We start from the raw sequence: 19,264 nt of genomic DNA, 5'->3' as shown, positions 1-19,264 counted from the left end.
GCTTAAAGCTTAAGTTCACAAAAGGAACAGCTCAGTGTTGGGCTGTGTGGTGTACAGGAGTTGCAGAGACAGTTGATTTGTTGTTAGTTGAGGGGCATTGCAGACTGTTACTTTGAATCAGAACAGTTCAGGATGGTTGGCTGAACAGGGGTGAACAGTGGGCCTCACCGGCATGCATGAAGTGGCTTGCCCTGTGTCTGCAGATCCCTGGCAGAGCTGAGACTAGAAGCTGTCTTGTGATCCTCCATCCATCTGCTCCTGGCTCTGTGCACAGTCTGCAGGACAGACCAGGAAAACCTCAGCACTATTTCTGCATAATGATTCTTCAGCCTTATTCTTGTCTCCTCTGGTTGGGCACTTCGTCCTGGTGTATTTCTTTGGGTCTCCTCTGGTTCAGGCTCTACAGCACCCTGATCACAAACTGTGATTGCCTTGATTACTGCGTACCAGGGAAGGTTCTGCTCTGGACACAGCATTGCTGCATTTCAGTCCTAATTGGAGAAACCAACCAGCATTTCTACTGCTTTGGTGTTTACTACTTTGCACCAATTTGGTATTCCTGCCCTGTTACAGTGGTATCCAGGTGACTTATTAGCTCTGGTGTGATCATCTTTCCAAAACCTGTGGAAGAAGGTCTGCTCTTATGGCCTTTTCAAAGATGGGAATCTGAGGCAGAGCAGATGGTGACAACCATATCTCAGAAGTGCTGAACAGCTACCCTCATCGCTGGGCTCTACTTATGAGCAAGCTGCTGTGCATGCCTTACCTCGGCGAGGTCAGGAAGGTGGTGTTTCGGTGTGCTGGCCATCTGCATGGGGGCTTTCTGAGCTCTTGTTCAGATCACAGGCTCTTCCCCAGCTCTCAGCTTTCATACCTCAAAGCAAGCAGCCTTGCATACAGAACAGCTTGCTCTGTAAAAATGAAATACTAGTTCTTTCCTTTGGATGGATCAACTCAGTTGCACCTTTTTTCCTTTTTTAACTCAGATGACTTTGAAAAAAGTGTCCTGAAGTACACTTACATTGCTGCTGGTCTCCAAATGGTTGTTGTGATCTTTATCAGTTTCTCACATGGTTGCTGAGCATGACTTCAGAGACAAATTTGGCAAGTCAGATTCTGACCTTTTTATGTTCTCTTCAGTGCTCAGGTTGCTCAAGATTTTTTTTGCCTGACAGTAGGGTTTGTCTATATAATGGTACTGGGGGAGATAGATGAGAGTCAGCTAAAGGTGTGAAGTGAATCTACTTTCACTGGATGCCTTAAAATGACTCATCTTACTTTCCCTAGTGTCCCATGCAGATAAACTCTGAGTTCAGAAGTTTTGTCTTCTGTTTCTGGAGGTAGAAATGCAGAACCTCCCTCACTGTGTGAGATACTGATCCAGCTAGTGCAGTGTCCTGCTACAGCAGTAGCTATTGTCTGATGCTCCAGAGAGCGCACCCTTGCCCTCTGGGTCCTGTTCTTGGCAGGAGGTTAATAGAGGAGTTCCTTCCTGATTAATTCCTGTCTGAAGGAAGATAGATTATTAGCATTTCTCTTAGCCACATGTAAGAGCTGGGTCATACATTGATCTGATCCTTTGAAAACTTCAGCCACCAGCTTGTTAAATGGCAAGGCAGTAAGTGGTGGTAGGCTTGGAAGTATTGGTGTAAGCTCATATTTATTGTCTTTTCAAGTGCTGCCAGACTCCATGAAATTTCAACTCCTGGGATGGGAGAAATATGGTCTGCTTTTGAACATGTGCTCGATTTACTGGTTAAATAATGAAAATTGTTTGGTTTGGGTATTGCAAAACCCCCTCTTCTAAACATTGCATATGTTTCAAGTCATCAAGAAAAGTTGTAGGCATCAGTGAGCAGAACATTGTAAGTTTTGTGAAAGTGTGAAAACATGGCATTTAGTTGTGAAATGTATGACTGAATCAAGCTTGGTCTCAAACTGTTGCTACTCTGAAGAAATCTTGGCTGGCACTTCGGTATAGCAGAGTCCCTCTGGCTGTCCCTAGCTTGTTTAATGTATAAATTCCATCCTGTGCCTCAGTTTCCCTTTTTTTGTGAATTGAAAATAACTATCCTTGCTGCATTTATAGGGTATTTCAAGATAGATGGATTAAAAGCATGAGAATAAGCTAGGGAAGATTTCAGAAAAATGCAAACTCTTCTATCCTCTGCTCCTTTCTCCCTGTTTATTTGGATCAATTGCACTGAATTAAAACTGATTAGGTTTTGGCCAAGCGCAAAAGCTACAATACGTTTAACGTGCTTGCCTTTTAATGACTTCTGGAATAAGATGCCACTTCTCTAAACAGGAATAAAATGTAATTGACAAGAAACTGAGAGACAGTTGACCCCCAAATGCATGAAACTTAATTTCTCTTGTTAGGGACCATAACTATTAACATTCTCTGACAAATTAAGTTAGAATGTGATTTCTGATCAATTAACCAGAGGTCAGAAATATTTGGGCTGCAGTTTGAATACTGAATTCTTCCAACTCATCCTTGCAGTATCTCCTTGCTTGCCAAGGACTCCTGAATTTTGCACCCTCATGTCAGTGAACTAGTTTTACAGATGCCATTGCTTTCTTGTGCCATGTCTGCAGAAGTGCAACTGAAAAACTTGTAGGTGTTTGGTTTTTGTTCATCATCATTTAAACTCCCAACTGTTGGCTTGAGGTCATGGATATGGGCAACCTTGTATCTCAGGAGATCTGCTGTTTATTTTGTATAAATAAATAAAAAAGTACAAGCTTGGCAGTTTTTTACTAAACATGTTGGGCCTGATTCTCACATATGCTGTAAAGGGATATTAATTTTAAAAGTGCTGTAAGGAGGAGATAAACGTGCATCCAGAAGCATACCTTGCGGCATGTGCAGCTCTTGGAGCAAATGAGAACTGGGTGTCCTGGCCATCAGCTACACCAGACAGAGAGAAGGAGGGCTCTACTGGAGCACACCCTGTAAACAGCGATTTACTCCAGCTGCTCCATATCCTGTCTCTGTTCTTGTTCTTTCCCATCTCTGTGGGTTTAAGGCAGTTGGAGTATCGCTGCTTCTGTTGTGGGGTTTGCCATTTGTGATGAGTGGGATGTGCCGTTTGGCAAGCAGGCGGTGAATAGCTTACTATTGGCTTTATCTTTCTGTCTAGTTTGTGGTTGGAGACCTGCATGTTGTTTGTGGGTTTTTAATGTGCGTCACTGAACCCAGAAGTTTTATTATATTCTCAGAAAAGGGTTTTGCAACAGCTCAGCTATTAAAGCCAAACCATGTAGTTTAGTTAAAAGTCTGCGCAGGAAATAACAAAATGAAATTCATCCTGGGGGAGAAGCGTGGTGCATGTAGGGTGGGAAGAGAATGCAAATATACTATTTATAGGACTAGGGGAAAACAAATTTGGACTTGAAGAGTAAAGGCAAAGGAGTTATCATGGGAAAACCAGACTTGGCCATCTAAGATACTCAGATCTGTGCTGTCAGACTGCTTTTCCATTTTTGAGAATTATATTTTTGTTATATTGCAACGAAGAAGAAGTTTGACATTGAAATGTGTGCTGCATAGAGTACCTTCCAGCAGTATCCTTTTAGGAGTTTATGCTATAGATGAGACTTGTCAAGTGAAAAACCCATATTTTTTTCAGCAGTACGAAAAATAGTTGAAGACAGTGCCTGCTCCAAGGAGGTTATGCAGTACAAGCAGGCAGAGCCACATGCAGGATGAAAGAGGAGACAGATTATTTAATTTGCTCACTGTCAGACAGCAGGTCAGTGGCAGAGTTAGGAGTGGAGTCCAGCTCCCTTGAGCCAAGGTCCATTCTCTTGCTCATTAAATGTGATGCTTGTGGTGTTACATTGAAATTGGTGAGGAGAACTTCTGTGGGGAATGGAAGAATAGTGATTGTACCTCAAGAATATCCTTCCTCAAAGCAGCATTTTCTTGCCACTGTCAGTGCTTGCAGTTCCCCACTTTATACTGGGTCATGTGCTACTTTTAAGGTGTTTGCATATAATTAGTGTTACATATCACTAAGCATGAAGCTCTAGCTTTAGAGAGTGTGCTGATATCTCATCCTTCTTCCAGGAAAATAAATCTTGCCTGATGGGAGGTCCTACAGTAAAATAACAGATTACAATCAGACTGAGGAGCTGAGCTGCTACTTTTATACATAGGCCTGTCACGGCTGGCTGTACCAGTTTCAAAATCACTGTGCAATCTTGCTTCTTTCCCTAGGTGCTCAGCAACCCTGAGGTATGCCCAGGAATGGGGAAGGGGTGAGGTGACCCAGAGGGAAGAAGCAGTAACATACCACAGTACCCTGGGAATTCTACATACTGCGGCTTACAAATGCGCAGCTGACTTGTTTGCCTTTGGCTGGATTTTGTGGTTGCAGTTTGTATATCAAAGTGCATATCGTCATTGAACCTTGCTTGGAATGGCCTCCAGAAAAAGAGAAGGCTTGGGTGATTTTTATCTTCCTTCTCCTTTCCATGACAGATCTATTGCACAGCTGGGCAGCTGTTTTTCGTTTATGTAGGCTGACTTCTGGCATATTGGGGGCTATTGAGTAGTCCTCAAACTTCCTGCAACCTCTTCTTTCTGCCTCTTATGAGGGGACCTTCCCCCTCTATTCATACCAGTTCTTCATTGCTCCTATTGCCTCCATTCCCAACCTGTGTTCTTGGTTAACCTCAGTTCTAGCCTGTGGGTTGCCAAGATCCCCTCTTCTTTGAGAAGTAAGGCAAATGTGCTCCCTTCGCTTACCCTGTCAGGGCTTTGACTATCCTGTTCCTGTCTTTACCTGCAGCAAAGCCCCTCTTTCCCATTCTAATCTCTTCCTCCCTTATGTCTTTTGAGGGAAAAAGTCAGGATGCAAACATGATACATTTGGAGGCAATACGAACAGAACCAAGTATCTTGAGTGGAATGAAACCCTAATGATGAGAATGTAGGTCTTTTCTGTTAAAAAAGGAGTTTTAGGACAGATAGGCAAAAGTCACAGTCAAGATCCATAATGGCATTCAATTTAAACTGTGGAGCAATTGCTTTAACTGTAGGAGACAGTATTTCCAGCTCATCCCCCTAATATGGGAGTTACCCTGTAGCTGTGCACAGACTCACTTGCAATGGCTAGGTAGATCTGCAGAGTCACACTGCATCTAATGTGGGCCAGCTGGCCAAGCCATGAGGTGGGGAAAAAACACAATGAGAAGCAGAAAAAATTTAAACCAAGCACTTAGCAGGAAAATATTTGGAACAGCATCTCCAAGCTCATTTCCGACCTGACTATGAACGGGAGAGCTTGCTGGATAGGCTGTTATGGGAAAATACATATGACAGTGAGAAAGCAGAAGGTCATGACTAAGCCAGCCAATGACATCATATGCGGCCCTTGCCTGCACTGCGTTAACTCTGAAGGAACAGAGCACGCATACTCCAGAGACATCTTAATTTAGGGGTGTGTACAACTGAAGGTGCAACTGTGTAGGAGAGTACAGCTGACAACAAGTTTAAGAGTACAAGCACAGGCAGAACAAGCCGCAGCAGTGTTTAAAAGTCACATAGTCACACCAGCATATGGCACTATGCTGAGGGAGCGAGCTGACTTGTGTCTCATTGGCACAGAGTGCAGGCACGTGGCTGTCAGTGGTGCCCAGGCCTCTGCTGAGCCCATCACCAGCCCCTTCGGAGCCCAGCTGGCTTCGGCAGAACTGCGGCTGCCTGCAGGGGCCTGTCCTGCTCCGCTCTGCAGCGTGGGGTCTGACTAGAGAAAGCAGACAAAGGGTGGAAAAAAGGAAGTACTATCACCCCCTTTTTATAAAAAGAGGTACTGAGACTGAGAACGATTGAGTGGGATTTCCAAGGTAATTTCTTTTAGGTCTTATGCTCCAAAGCCATGTTAGGAAGTTACGGTTAAAAGGTTCCTCTGGTTTCAGCTGGGTGGTCAGACTGTAAATGCAAAGGGATGGCTGAGTCTTCCAGACCATGGCAGTCCTTCTATTGCATGACTGCCTCTCCTAAGAGGGGCGCTGCTTTGCATTTCTGTATTCATTGCATGAAGAGTTTGAATGACTTTTGTATTAACCCACTTTTTGATAAATCTCAAACTTCATGGCACTGCTGTCTGAATTCAGAAGTGATTGGGCAGAGACAAACTTGTTATACCTGATAGTTGTGAGGAGTCAAGACTGCTCATAAAACAAAGCCCTCAGCTAACTTTACAGGAAAGCACAAGCTAGAAATGCCTTATCAAAGCTGCTGGCCTACTTTGTTACACAGAACTGGTGGTTCTGCTGCTAGAATGCAGCCAACCTCCAAGGAACATCCAGTGTAGTGTTTTGGCTGGGGGCTGCTGCCACCGCTTGGCTTCCACTGGCTTCAGCTGCAGCTACAGTGCAAGTGATCTATATGCTGCTTCTATTCACATGGAAGTAGCTTAGTTTTGAAGTTGCAGCCCCAAACAGTCAGCTGGATGTGCTGGACTCCAACGTGGAGGTGGGGTCACTTCAGTCAAATGTTGCTGCAATCTGTTGCCATGCCAAGGATGGCCTTCAGGGCTTTTCCTACTCTTGACTACCAGTCTTTGGCCATATGCAAAAACTGAGGCCCACAATGGCTTGAGTCCCAAGAAATTGTGGCCATAGCTAGAAACATTGTCTCATCAGCCATTTTTTAAAGAATAGCGTTAGCAATGTAATAACATAGCAGCATGTAGTTCCCCTGTGCAAGTACAGGTCCTCCTGCTCAGTGCTAGTTTATGGTTAACTGTTTCTGTTATTATGCGTGTTCTGTTATTATCCCCTGCAGAGCCTTGCTAATTTAACAGGGTTGTGTGTAAGAGCACACGGATCAACCTCATGTTTATACGTTTGCAGGACTGGGTCACAGTAAACAAGATGAGAGGGAGAGAGAATTTCCCCCCTTCAACAAAACCAGCGATTCCCATATACTGCCAAGGAAGAATTTGCATTTGTTCTAGGACAGTTACTATGAAGTAGTAGCTTTCGCAAACTGATAAGCAGGCCAAAAGCATTATGCTCCCTATGGTGGTCATTCAGTTGAGATCAAATACATTATCTATTTTTCCTTATAATATCTGACATATCCTTTATCTGGGGAAGGAGGAGATGATCTAATTCTCTTTCCCATGTATAACACAGATTGTGCATACAAGTCATGTATAGCATCATTCAGATACACAGAACAAAAATATTTTGAGCAGAAACTTAAGAGGAGAGATACAACAGTGGTCAAAAGAATCCATGTTTGTTTTTTGTTTTACATTTGTAGTCTGATCTTGTCGCAAATGCTAAAATTTGTTAACTAAGAACATGTTTTGGTTTATAAATCACGGATCAACTAACTTGCTTTGAGGCATTGTTTTGTTAGGAAGGTTTTGAAGCTCAAGTCTGCCCCACGGCAATGTGTGACATAGTGAGAAATCTTTTAAGAATATTTTCTTTTTGATAAGCAAACATAAGGCACAAATAATATTCCTTCTTGTCATTTTATTTTTCTGTGCCTAAAGTGACGGTTCCTGTGTAGTGCATTTGGCATGAGATGGTCAGGTGATAAAAGTTTTGGGATACAGCTTTAGGATAGAAGATGTACAACGATCATCTAGTCCAGCTGCCTGAATTTTTGTTCTTTTAAGATCATTGTTTTTAATGTTGATTTTGTGATAGAAATGCCCATCAGATAATGGGCCTCAGAGTCTTTGGGTACTCTGGCTATTCCTGCCTCACTGATCTTCCAGCCAAAATGAAAGCCAGCTGTAAGAGAACATAACAAATATACAGGACCAATGGATGAATGGGCACGTAGTCCTGCAGGTTAGACTGGCAATACCTACAGCATCCAGAATGAGGTTGCATGTACATGTGCAGTGCCTTTAAACTGAATGTAATTAATTGTTTCAAATGGTTTGGACGCCCTTTTGTATTTTGGCACGACACCCAGCCTTTGCACAGAACTTTTGTTTATACGGGTTTAGAGAAGAGCCCTGCATGGATGGGCCCTGCAAGGTCCTGTCTTCTGCTGAAATGTCGAAGAGTAAAGATGCTCAGTGTGAGGGAAATGCTTCCCCGTATGAATTTCCCTGAGTGCTTGTAAGAGTGTGTCATTTTTATATCCTGAAAGAGCCCCACTCAGAAACCAGCATCCCCTTTGGCTAGGTACTGTACAAACATTGCCCAGGGAGATGACAACATATCTCAAGGAACTTAACTGTTTACTTTCTGGATCCCAACAGGTGAAACTGATTGACTACATCCACAGACAACGGCAGTGTAAGCTGAGTGTGCCCCTGAATGACAGGACAGCAGAGCTCAACAGCTACCCAAGATTCAATGACTGGTTAGACATTGTCAATGTGAGGAAAGAAGTTGTACAGGTAAGGGGAAGACAACCCTCAGCACAGAACCTTCCTGCCTTTTCAAGACCTTCCCAGCTGCCTGCTGGGTTTAAGGTAGTTTCCTGAACTTACTTTCTGGCAAGGTGGGAATGTGTGGGTACACAGAGGGACCTTTGGTGGAAAGTGTGCTTCTTCTCTCCCAGAAGCAGTGATCACCCAGCGGGAGTGCTGAAACACTCCCTTCACTTTGTCCTCCTCCCAGAGTTAGTAGGGATCTTCTCATAATAGCATTTGAAGCAACACCTCACACCTATTGCTCAGTATGAGACAAAGGTCCTGCATTACCAGGACCTCCTTTCCTTCTGCCTGCTAGGCCTGAGAATGATGCCATAACTTAATCACTTACTACCTTTTAGATAATAGTACTGTACCATACTATATTCTGTGTCCAGTACTAGCCAAAAAAGGACCAAGAGTTACAATTTTGTGCACTGACATATCCAACAAATGGACAAAAATGCTGAGTTGTTACAGCCTATTTACTTCTAAAAGGATACATGCCACAATTATAAATCAGTAAAGACCCAAAAATAGCCAATAACACTGTCCCTCTCTAAATTTAGACTAGCAAAAGGGGTCAGAGTTTACAAGTTTGTCCCAGACTGATGGTTTTGAAACTGTATAGCCTCACACAGCACTCAGACTACAAAATCAAGAGAACTGTAAACCAGTAATGGGCAGGGGGATTTTGATCTGGATTTTGACTGGGTGGGAGTCTGCTCAGAAACAAGAGAGGTTTTTTCATTTTATATACACACCCACTCACACCATGAGTAAAGTCTCTGGTTCAAACTAATACCAAAGAGCATTGCATCAGTGTAAAAGAATGGAATGAATAATTATCCTGTGGTGGTCTTTGTGGTGGCCGGCATCAGCTGTTCATGCTCGCAGACCATGGCTCCTTCTGATCTTTACAGTTTAATTCTTAACATGCAAATCACTGGAAGCCTCTTTACTGCACAGAATAATCTGACACTTCTGCTGGAATCAGAAATGGCCAGATAAGCCAAGGCCCCCAGCTCCTGTCTCTGACACTTTTTGGGGGGGCTGGGGGGGGAGAGCACCCTGAAATCCCAGCCACATTATGGGAATTCCAGGACTGCAGGGCACTGACATTGGATTGTTCCTTTGGGTCTGGTCTGTGCACGGCTTCCCCATTCTGTTCTGTACTGGGGACACTTCAGTTCAGTGTAACATTAATGGCAATGTAAGTAGAGCTCAGTCCACTGATGGCTAAACAAAGCAGAAGAGGCCTTTTCTACTCTTTTTTCCCATTTTTGGCTCTGCAGGCCGGATCACAGTGTTCTCATTCAGTTTTCTTTGATCCTTACACAAGCAAAAATTTTCTTTGACTTCAGCAGGAATCTGCCTGAGTGAAAAATTCAGCAAATTTTCATGGAAGTTATTCCAGCTTGGTCCTGATATAACTAAGCAGACTCTGGTGATATAGGATGAGTTCAGGACCGAGTTGTTCCTTTTATTTACTACTATTTATTTTGAATGTGGTGCTGGATATTGCCTTCCAGCCCAGCAAGGTTTTGGGTAGCACAGCTAAAGGTGCAGCAGTGACAATGAGAGAACAGAAAAGCAGCCTGTTGCTGTGGCCAAACTGCCAGGCTCCCAACTATTGTTGGTTTCTAAGGTTACTGGAATTGCCTGAGCCTAAAAGAATGTCTTTGTAGCTCTTCTTTGAATCCTTTGTGATGCCTGCAGAACTGGGGGAAGGGAAGAGGTGAAGAAAAGGGGTGGAGGAAGGGGGGCAGGAGGTGGACAGTTCAAATCTGCCACAGCCTGCTAATTAAGGGAGCAAACAGGGTTGAGTCTGCCCTTCTATATATGTGGTCACTAAAAAGGGTGAATAAATTTGGTTTCGGTCTACGGCAGGAAGAGAACATTTTCCAGCTGTTTATTATTTTTATTCGTGCTCGCTTGCTACCCCCTCCCAAGCAATGACCAGTGTAATGAACTATGTTTTTTCTGTTGTCTGGGACAGAAATATAAGAGGTGTACAAAGCATTTAAATTCCTCTGTGATTCCAAATGTATGGTTATTTTTTAGAAGTTCTGCATCCATTTCATGCAGCTGCAGACAGCTTCTCTAGCATTTATATTAGCTGGACAGGAGAAATGCAACACCCATTGGGTCATTAAAATTATTTTTGAGTAGGCATGCTGGAACAGGCTGTAATCTTGGGGAAATGGAAATAGCTGGGCTAATAAACTAATTGCTTTGTTCTTGCAGTGATTTTTTTTGTTCCGTTATTTCACTGCTTAGAAAATAGCAATGCAGCCACTGTTGGTGTTTGTGGCATGGACATCAGCAGACAGTGCAGGGGAGACTTTTGTGATGAGTTGTCTTTCAGAAATGTTACAGGTATCATGGGATCATTCCTGCTGTTGCTTAGATTTCATACAGCATGTGAACTGCATTTCAGCTGAATGCTTTCAAAGTGGAAATCACTGACAGACGGAGCTTTAATAGGTTAGTTATTAAGAAATATATAATGTTTTCCCTTAGCTTTATGCACACTGCCTGTGACATGACTGGGGAGAGAGGTGGTTAGAGAGCCTTTAAAGACAAGGCTGAGTAGGTCAGACAATGAAAATGGGAACACTAGAGTCCCATACCTGGTTCTGTGGCTGGTGTACAAGATACACTGGGGAATGACTTCCCATCTCTAAGATACTGTTAGCTCACTGTAAAACTGAAATAGTCATACTGGGTTTCCTTCTTAATGCTTCCAAAAAGTGCTACAGAGAGAAGCAAAACCCCACAAATGTTGTAATAGTGTATTCATGTTAGGCATGTAGCCCTCTTAGGCTCTGAAACTAGTTGGAGAAGTTGCCAGGTACCTGTAGAGTCTGGGAGAATAGCCGCAACAGAGCCCTTCCTTGGCCACCTTTGAGATCTAAATGGAAACAGCAGGTACAATGTAGGAGGTGCGTGCAGGTGGAGGGGTCTCCTGTGGCCCACTGCTTGTCAGGGACAAATTAGGAGAAAGGCCTGAGTTCATGTTTTTTTGCTTTTTTAAATGGTTCTGATTCCCTTTGCATTTCTAGTGTTGCTGGAGGGAGTATTTCAAGATTGTGCTAATCTGTGACATAACACCTTTGAAAAACAGCCTAATTGCAAGCAGTTTTTTAGCTCAGTGGTTAGAAAAACAATGCTCTTTTTCTCTCTCTCTCTCTTCCCCTCCCCTCTCTCCCCCCTCCCAGTCCTCTCCCAAATAAAGCTGCCATGCAGGGAAGCACAGAAGCTCCCAGGCTCTCCTGTCATAAATAGAGCACCGGCTCTAATTTAGAATATCTGCTGACTCCTCTAGTCCAGAGTAAAGACTATTTTTGCTCAGTGACTTGCTCTAGACATTGTGAAGCTTGAAAGCTCTTGCTGTTATAATTGCTGTCTTGTTGTTGGGCTCCTTTATTTCTTTGAAAACCTATATTTAAAACAAGAATAATGACTGCTTGTAAAATCTTTTAGTTCTGGAAGAGATTATAGTAATAACAATGCACTGTTTATGGCATTGGGCAACAGCTAAAACTCCTGTGAACATGGATAACAGTCAGCCGGTCATGCTGCGTAGAGTGAAAGGGCTGTTGTGTGCGGACCTAGCAGACTTGGAGGTAGGTGGTGAATACAAGCTTCAAGTTTATGATCATGTTTGCTCTCTGAATACACAATTCTGAGGGGGTAAGGAAACTTTGAACACCCACCCCAACTTGTGCTATTTCTGTTTCTTTGTTGTTGTTCCTCTAATCAGTTGCCAGACAGATTTTTATCATAGAAAATGGTGGCTAGTGTGGAGCAGGTTCTGCTCTGGGGCTGGGTTAATATTGCTCTGTAACTTTCTTTCAAAGTATTTTTCTAGGAAATGCTGGAATCCTTGTTTTTGGCTAGGAGTCCCAGAGATTGATTAGCACTGTGTACGTGTAGTTTAATACCAAAAATGATGCGTAAATGGTTAAATATGGTGGATTGAAACTGGGAAAAGAGATACTTGAACTGAGAACACTAGAAAAGACAGCACAAGGAACCATACAGACACAAGATACATTTAAGCTATGTAGTAGTCTCCAGTGGGTAAAAGTTGCTCTGAAAATGGACCTAGAAAAATATACTGATCTGGATTGTCTTGCTCCCCTTGAGAGTTGGAGTCAAAAATTGAGAGGGGAGTGGGAGGGAAGGAGGATGTGAACATAGCGCTGTCCCCACTCTTGGGCTGATGGAAGAAGTGTCTTGCAGAGCTACTTACTGGGTTTTGGGCTTGGGGCATGTCTATCAAAAAGAAGAGATTTAAAAAAATCTCTATTGGCTTATTTTCTTTAGCACAGAAAAAAATGCTCTCTGCCTTTACTGTTGTTCTTCCCAGAAACGTAACTATTGTATTTGTTCCCACATACAACTTGTTACCATCTTAAAAAGTAACTTAAGAACATAGTTACCTCCTTATCTTCTGAAACATGTCTGAACCAGCCCTGCTCACCATGTAGCAGGGGTTCCAGTCAATCAAGTTTGGAAAGCTGTTTTTAGAGTAGATAACTGTCATGCATAGGGAGGGGCAGATCCTGCCCGAGTGATTGCTGGACATAAGCAGAACTTTGCCACTAGGGAGACTCTGTGGGAGCACGTGAAACAGTGCTGTGGCTGGGTCTGGTTTATGGCTGTTCCATTTGGGGAAATGTATTTGACTCCTAATGTATATGGTTTTTTTGCAATACCTCCTGTTTGCTTGTGAAACTTGTCTCGTTCCCCATTTAGCATTTATGCCAAAGACCTACTGCCTTGTAAGTAGTCAAGAGTGGTTCCTGAGCAAGCCAGGGGCAGCGCTTGGCTCACTGGGGAGCAGAACAGGAAAGGGTCATGCCTTGAGTAGGAATTGTCTGCTAAGAGTCTCCTGCTGCCCCTGTGAAAATCTGTAGAGGATGAGGCATTGGCATAGGGTTGATACTGTGAGATTGGTACTTTGAGACCGTGGCAGATGGTTATACTTGCATGGACTGTGATCTAGCTTTTAGCAGATCGTGCTGATCAGTTGTTGGAGGAAAAGTGTGGGGTCTATGTGTGTGCATCCTTACTTTGGTTGGGGGAATAGAAGAGGCAGATCTGCCTAAGCCTATCAGGTTTCTACAGCTGTATCCTCTCATCTTTTTCTGTCAGCATATCTACATGAACAGACTATGAGGACTTTAGTTGTTTGTTGGGGATTTCCATGGGTCTGGCAGCAGAAGCTCTGACTGGACTGCCAGATAGCAGAGACCCTGAATGTGCTAATTGTGTGTATGCAAATTAACTCTGTCCTGCAGGCTTCCTGGATCTAAAAGTCCATCCTTATGTTCCAGCTGAAGGCCCCTCCCCAGTGTAAACAGCTCTTGGAAAATACTCTCCACTACTGTCAGGGTTCCCTTCCCCTGCCAAGGGGTCCAGGTGCCCCTTGCAGCCTTGTCCCACTGTGAATCGTTCATGGCTTGAGGTCAGCACGAGGCTCATGCTACCCCTCAGGATCTGCAGTGAAACACTGCAACCGCTACATCTGTCTTCCCACAGAAAAGTAGTAAGTGACAGCAGCTATCCTGTCCACAAAGAGCAAACTGAATGGGAATGCCCTGAGACTGTCAGCTCCCCTCCACCCTACCTGTCGTGTGAGAGGTGAAACAGTGAAGAGGGAGATGTTATGTGAAACCATTGCCTGCGTATAGTCACAGCTTAATGCAAGCTAGAAATTCATGTGAGAGGCTTTCCAGAATGCCCATACAATCTCCGGAAATGTAATAATACAACAATTTCTCAGTACCTTCTTCACTGGACACCAGAAAACCAGAGCAAAATAACAACTAGCAGGCACAAGATGTTCTTAAGAGCATCCTTACATGCTTTGCTTAGAGCTATCAGTGGGAATTTAAGCACCTTATGTAATGGGCTTTCTCTTCTAGCATCTGGTGCTTTATGGGAGGATGATTGGTGAGGGAATGTATTGATTTAAGAGGAGGCATTTGGGGCCTTGACAACTGTCTGGCTTTATAGGAAGAGCCATGTCTACTAGGTCGAGGAGCAGGTCAGACTAATTTTGCAGAGTGCTAGCAGCAGCATTAGCTCCATAGGCTTATCTGCAGGGAGGAATCTTTACCAAAAATAACCCATCTGCTGTGTTAGATACCAGCATTTTTGCCATGTTTCAGGGATTTAAGTTGGACACCAGACAAGATTAAAGACCTTCTTACACTACTGTGAACTCTTCACCCTGACTAATTGAGACTAACCTTTGGATGGCTTCTTGGATACACTGTGATTTACTTTTCTCTCTTTTAAACATGCGTACCATGAAGTGCACAGTCTGTATGTCTGATAAGCAGGAGAACTTTGTAGAAAAGTCCTCTTACCTGTTGTAGAGAGGAATGATTTCCTAGTTTGAGTTTTTTAGCATCACTTCTGCTGAGCAATGTGTGGTGAGTAAGGCTTTAGATTTTGCTGGCAGTTTTGAGGTGCTAAAAGATTGACAGCAGGTTCTGTCCCCCACTGCTTGCTTTTTTTTTTTTTTTTTTTTTTTTTTTAATGTGCCCTTATTATTAGAGTAGTATCTGAATATCTTGCAGCTTTCCCCTGTCATTCTGTAGTCAAGGCAAGGTGTGCCCGGGGAGATGGTACTTAGCTTGGCCCTAATGCAAGCCTTTAAGCTGCATTTTTTTAAAGCTGTATTTTTTTAAAGCCACAGCACCCATGAAGAAACAGATAAAGAGAGGTCTGTTGGACCCACATTTCTCACGTTCAGTGCTGAAGATTGGGAGTAACCCCTTTGCAAGGGCCCAGAATTGCACTTGCACTGAGGGGGTTGGAGCCCACCACATGCTCTTCTGAGATGGACGCTGTCAGGTTGCTTCACAGGGGACATTCTTCCCCCTAACTCAACAGCTGAGTCAGAGCATCAGCAGCAACTGAACCTGTTTTAAGAGCCATCTTGAACTAGTGACCCTCATGATTATCACGTTGGCTGGGGGGCTAACACAGAGCTAAATCATATCAGGCCAATCTCATGGGGATCAGGTTGACCATTTTTATATTAAGCCACCACATATGTGCAGCACAGGAGTGGCTGTTTAAAGAAAGCCTCTTACTTCCCCTCCCTCCTCCCTCTTTTAAGGCTTATTTCTTTTGTCGCGTGTCATGGGGCCTGGCAGCAGGTTCAGAAAGTCTGAGCTCTCCCAGCTCAAGGTCATTGGGACTGTTTAAATATAATCTCCTTTTCTGTACTTATACTTTCCTACAACTTGCTATTCTGTCTTTCTAAAATTAAACTACTGAGCAAAAGAGTAGACTGGACTTTACGTGCAGGCCCAGGAAGGGGGCAAGCTAGCAGCAGGCTGGAGCCTTTGTCAGGATACGTGTCTGCGTGAGATTGTGCTAGGGATGCAGAGCAAAGTTCGCAGTGAAGAGCTGGGGCTGCCCTTTGCTGCTCAGTAGTGCCTCATGTGAACCACTATAGCTTTTCATGGCAGGCCACACTTGGAGTGGTAGAGCACAGACCTGCTTAAAGGAAGTGAAACCAGTCAGTTTAAGGGTGATCAAGCCCTCCATAGTGATTGTGTCCTGCAAATGAATGAGACAAAGGAAAAAATGCCCTAACACTTCTAAAAAGCTCAATAGTTTAGAATGTTTTGTAATTTAAAAAAAATTGTTTTCAAGGTTTTTGTCTGCAACCAGGAAAGCTTAAAAATTAAGTAAAGGCTGGGGATTCCTGGTTGCAGGGGTTTGATCTTTAAAAAAGAAAAGCACTAAACACCATCAGACTTTCAAGAACAGGCAGTCCTGGAGCTTAACTATCAAGCTGTCATGGGACAAAGATGTTAACAGCTAAATTCTTTCTGCCAGTAAGCATTGGGTTATGCTCTGCTCTGGGAATGAGAGAAGGACTTGTGAGGCTCTGAACACCACTGTGCAGGACCCAGGCCCACTCAGTGAATATTATAACACCCCATCCCTGCCATCTTCAGGCATCAGTACCTGTTGTGAGCTCAACAGTTTTGTGCTTGTGAGTTGTGCCTTGGGAGCAGTGAGTGTGTGTGCTGTTACGCTCAGGAGCTGAGCCTGGATGCCATTCCACATACCTCTTACAGTAGGAATTCCCCAGTTAAGCCTTGTCTATACTAGCACAACTAGAAGAGCTAATTTGGGGTAAGTTAAAATAGTCAATTCTGCCTTACTGACGCAAATTGAAGCACACACTCAGTGTATATACTTAATTTTTTCAGTCCAAAGGCCTAACAGCCCATTTCTTACTCCACTGAGGACTAACTACAGGTACAAGGCTCTTGTCAAAGGTGCGGTGGCATCTGCCCTAGGTAACTGCTGTACTTCGCCCTCCTTGTGAAAGAACAGACAGAAGAGAACCTGACTGCATCCTGGCTACTTGAGCGGACACAGGCTTGCATACAAGACTGATTTCCTCCTTTTTTTCTACCCTCCGTTGTTTTGGGGTTTTAAAAATTATTTTATTGGGATTTGCTTTACTGACTTTCCTGTGATCTCTAAACTGGGCAGGGAGAACCTTTTTCAGTACCTGATGCCACGCTTGCTTTTATGAAGCATTGTAGCTCACTAGCATTTCTGCTAGCCCAGATGTTGTTTGCTGCCCAGCCTTGATTCCCCACTGTGCCAGTCACTACCCTGAGTATTAACACTGCAGATCAGTGCTTGTCCACTCTGGATCCTGCCACAGAGCAGGCACTGGAGACACCAGATCCCCAACGGTGCTGTGACCTGTCCCATCCCTGCTGGCCCTGCATTTCAGCTGCTTGCGCTGGCCGTTTAAAGTCTGGGCTATGGAACTGGCTGTGGTGGAAAAGCTTGCGTTCCCAAGGAAATCTTAGTCTCTTCCACTTTTCTGATTGACTTACAAATAGCTCTAATAAGTTACTGGTCACATTTGTGTCATGGGAAGGATAGGGAAGTGAGGCGATACTGGGTAATGTGACTTGGTTGGTAGCTTAGACTGGGATCTGGAATGACGCTGCTGCTTAAGACAGTGGCTATGTAATCTGGGCTGTTTTCATAGTGGGGAGTGGTGGGGGTGAGGAAATGTTTCAAGATAATTCAAGAATGACATCGCTGTAATCCAGCTTACTCTAAGACCATGTAAAAGCATGAAATGGGATAAATGTTTTTTTAAGAGATGTTGGCTCTCCCTTATGCTTAGTAGGGAAACATTAGCTTCCCTGCTGCAGAGCACAGGGGTGGTGGTGCAGAAAACTTTCTTCCAAATTATGCTAAAACTCATTGCATGTTTGCCCCCAGTCACTGTCCCTTTTAGAGCTGCTGGTGTTGCTGTGAGGCTGATACCCTGCGTCGCAGAGCCGCCCTTGTGATACCGCTGAACAAAGATGCTTCTGTGAACTGCCCGTCTGCATGCCGGGGAGAGGAATTCAGGGGGTGCTGGGGAAATAACTAACTATAATGAAGACTTGGTTTAATTCTGTTGTTATCAGCCCAGTTTGGCTGGGGCTGTGTGTGAGCAAACCTGTACTGGCTTCATGCTGGAATATTTGAGTTGTGGAAACTCATTCCAGTTTCAGCTCAGATGATCTGAACCCCTGGGTTTTTTTGTCCTTTGGAGTGTAGTATCAGGTTAGAAATTCCAGGAGGGCAGAGTTTGCACTGCGTTTTCATTGGACTCTTTGTGCTTCCTGCATTTTATCCAAGTGGAAGTCATTCAGGAGTAAGCTTTTTGGGGCAGTCTTACTCCTGCATCTTGGTGGTGCAGCTGTGCAGAAAAATGAATAATAATACCCATCATCAGCTGCGATATCTGTGCTTTTGTTATTCTGCTAATATTAATTATAGAAGAACAAGAAAATTTACCCAAACTTCATTGAACTCTGGCTCTACTATGGACCTGCTGCTCATTTAAATTCTTGGCCTTTCCTTGAGTCAGCTGTGTTTTGTGTTTCATCCAGTTCAGGGCATGTGACAGCAGATGCAGGATGCATTTCTTAGACTTCTACCCTTTCTTAATTTATTATTTTTCTTTGCTCCATGCAACAGTTACTAAAAATGGAAACTATGTGATTACTCTTTGTGTTACCACCTACAAAACTCCAAAGGTTGAGGCTGTTTCTAGCCCTGTCACAGTTAAAATCAAAAGTCATGCGCCAGATCTCAAAGGCATGAGTCTGGGTTAAGAAAGATGCGATTGTTAAAAGACATTCAACAAGATTCAAATCTGATTTATAGTCAGAAGCGGGGTTTAAGAATCTAGAGGATTTCAAGCTTTTTGTTTCCCCAGTGAGACACACTTTTGAGTTTCCCCTTCAAATAAAAGTTGAAACCCTTTTATATAGCTTGATTCCAGGAGTTGAAACTTTAGGAAAGAGGCCAAATATTGTGAAATTTGTGATCTCATTGTGAGAGTAGGCAGCAGTGAGGTTTGTTTAGGCAAAACTTTCAGGGAAATTCCTGGGTATCTGGGCTAAATATCCTGGTTTTGTTTATTAACCACAATTGCTGCAGACTTACACTGGAAACATTTGACTGGGGGAGGAGAGAAGTGACACAGCTCAATTCTGTGTCAGGAAATACCAGATCATTTCATGCTTTCCAGTCTCTTGTATCTTTTGTGTCTCCTGATCTAAACCTTATCACTTTTGGGGGCTTTGGTGTATTAAGATGTACAAGAAGTTCTGCACAAATACCTTTCCAAGCAAGATATGGGTAAGGCTAGTTCTCCAATGAAGGAAAAATTGCTTGAGGAGGAGGTTGCTATCTCTTTGTCAAAACATTTCTTCTTGTTTAACAAAAGAAGTAATTTTCCTCACTGTTTTTACTTTTCACTTCCCTACTGAAAAGCCAAACATCTTTTATCTGACATTTTT

The 19,264-nt window shown here is 43.5% G+C and overlaps 1 protein-coding gene across 1 annotated transcript in view; it reads left to right on the top strand.

Annotated features, from left to right (window-relative positions):
- The window catches only part of KSR1 (kinase suppressor of ras 1), a 75,061-nt gene that overhangs the window by 30,209 nt on the left and 25,588 nt on the right, over positions 1-19,264 (top strand). The window contains exon 2 of the mRNA XM_069790874.1: positions 8,244-8,384. Within this exon, the coding sequence (XP_069646975.1) occupies positions 8,244-8,384 (141 nt within the window). The remainder of the gene's footprint in view (positions 1-8,243; positions 8,385-19,264) is intronic.

The sequence above is a fragment of the Haliaeetus albicilla genome, chromosome 9, assembly GCF_947461875.1.
Source record: "Haliaeetus albicilla chromosome 9, bHalAlb1.1, whole genome shotgun sequence".
Taxonomy (NCBI): domain Eukaryota; kingdom Metazoa; phylum Chordata; class Aves; order Accipitriformes; family Accipitridae; genus Haliaeetus; species Haliaeetus albicilla.
The sequence above is the reverse complement of the archived record's forward strand: the minus strand, read 5'-3'. Positions and strand labels throughout refer to the sequence as shown.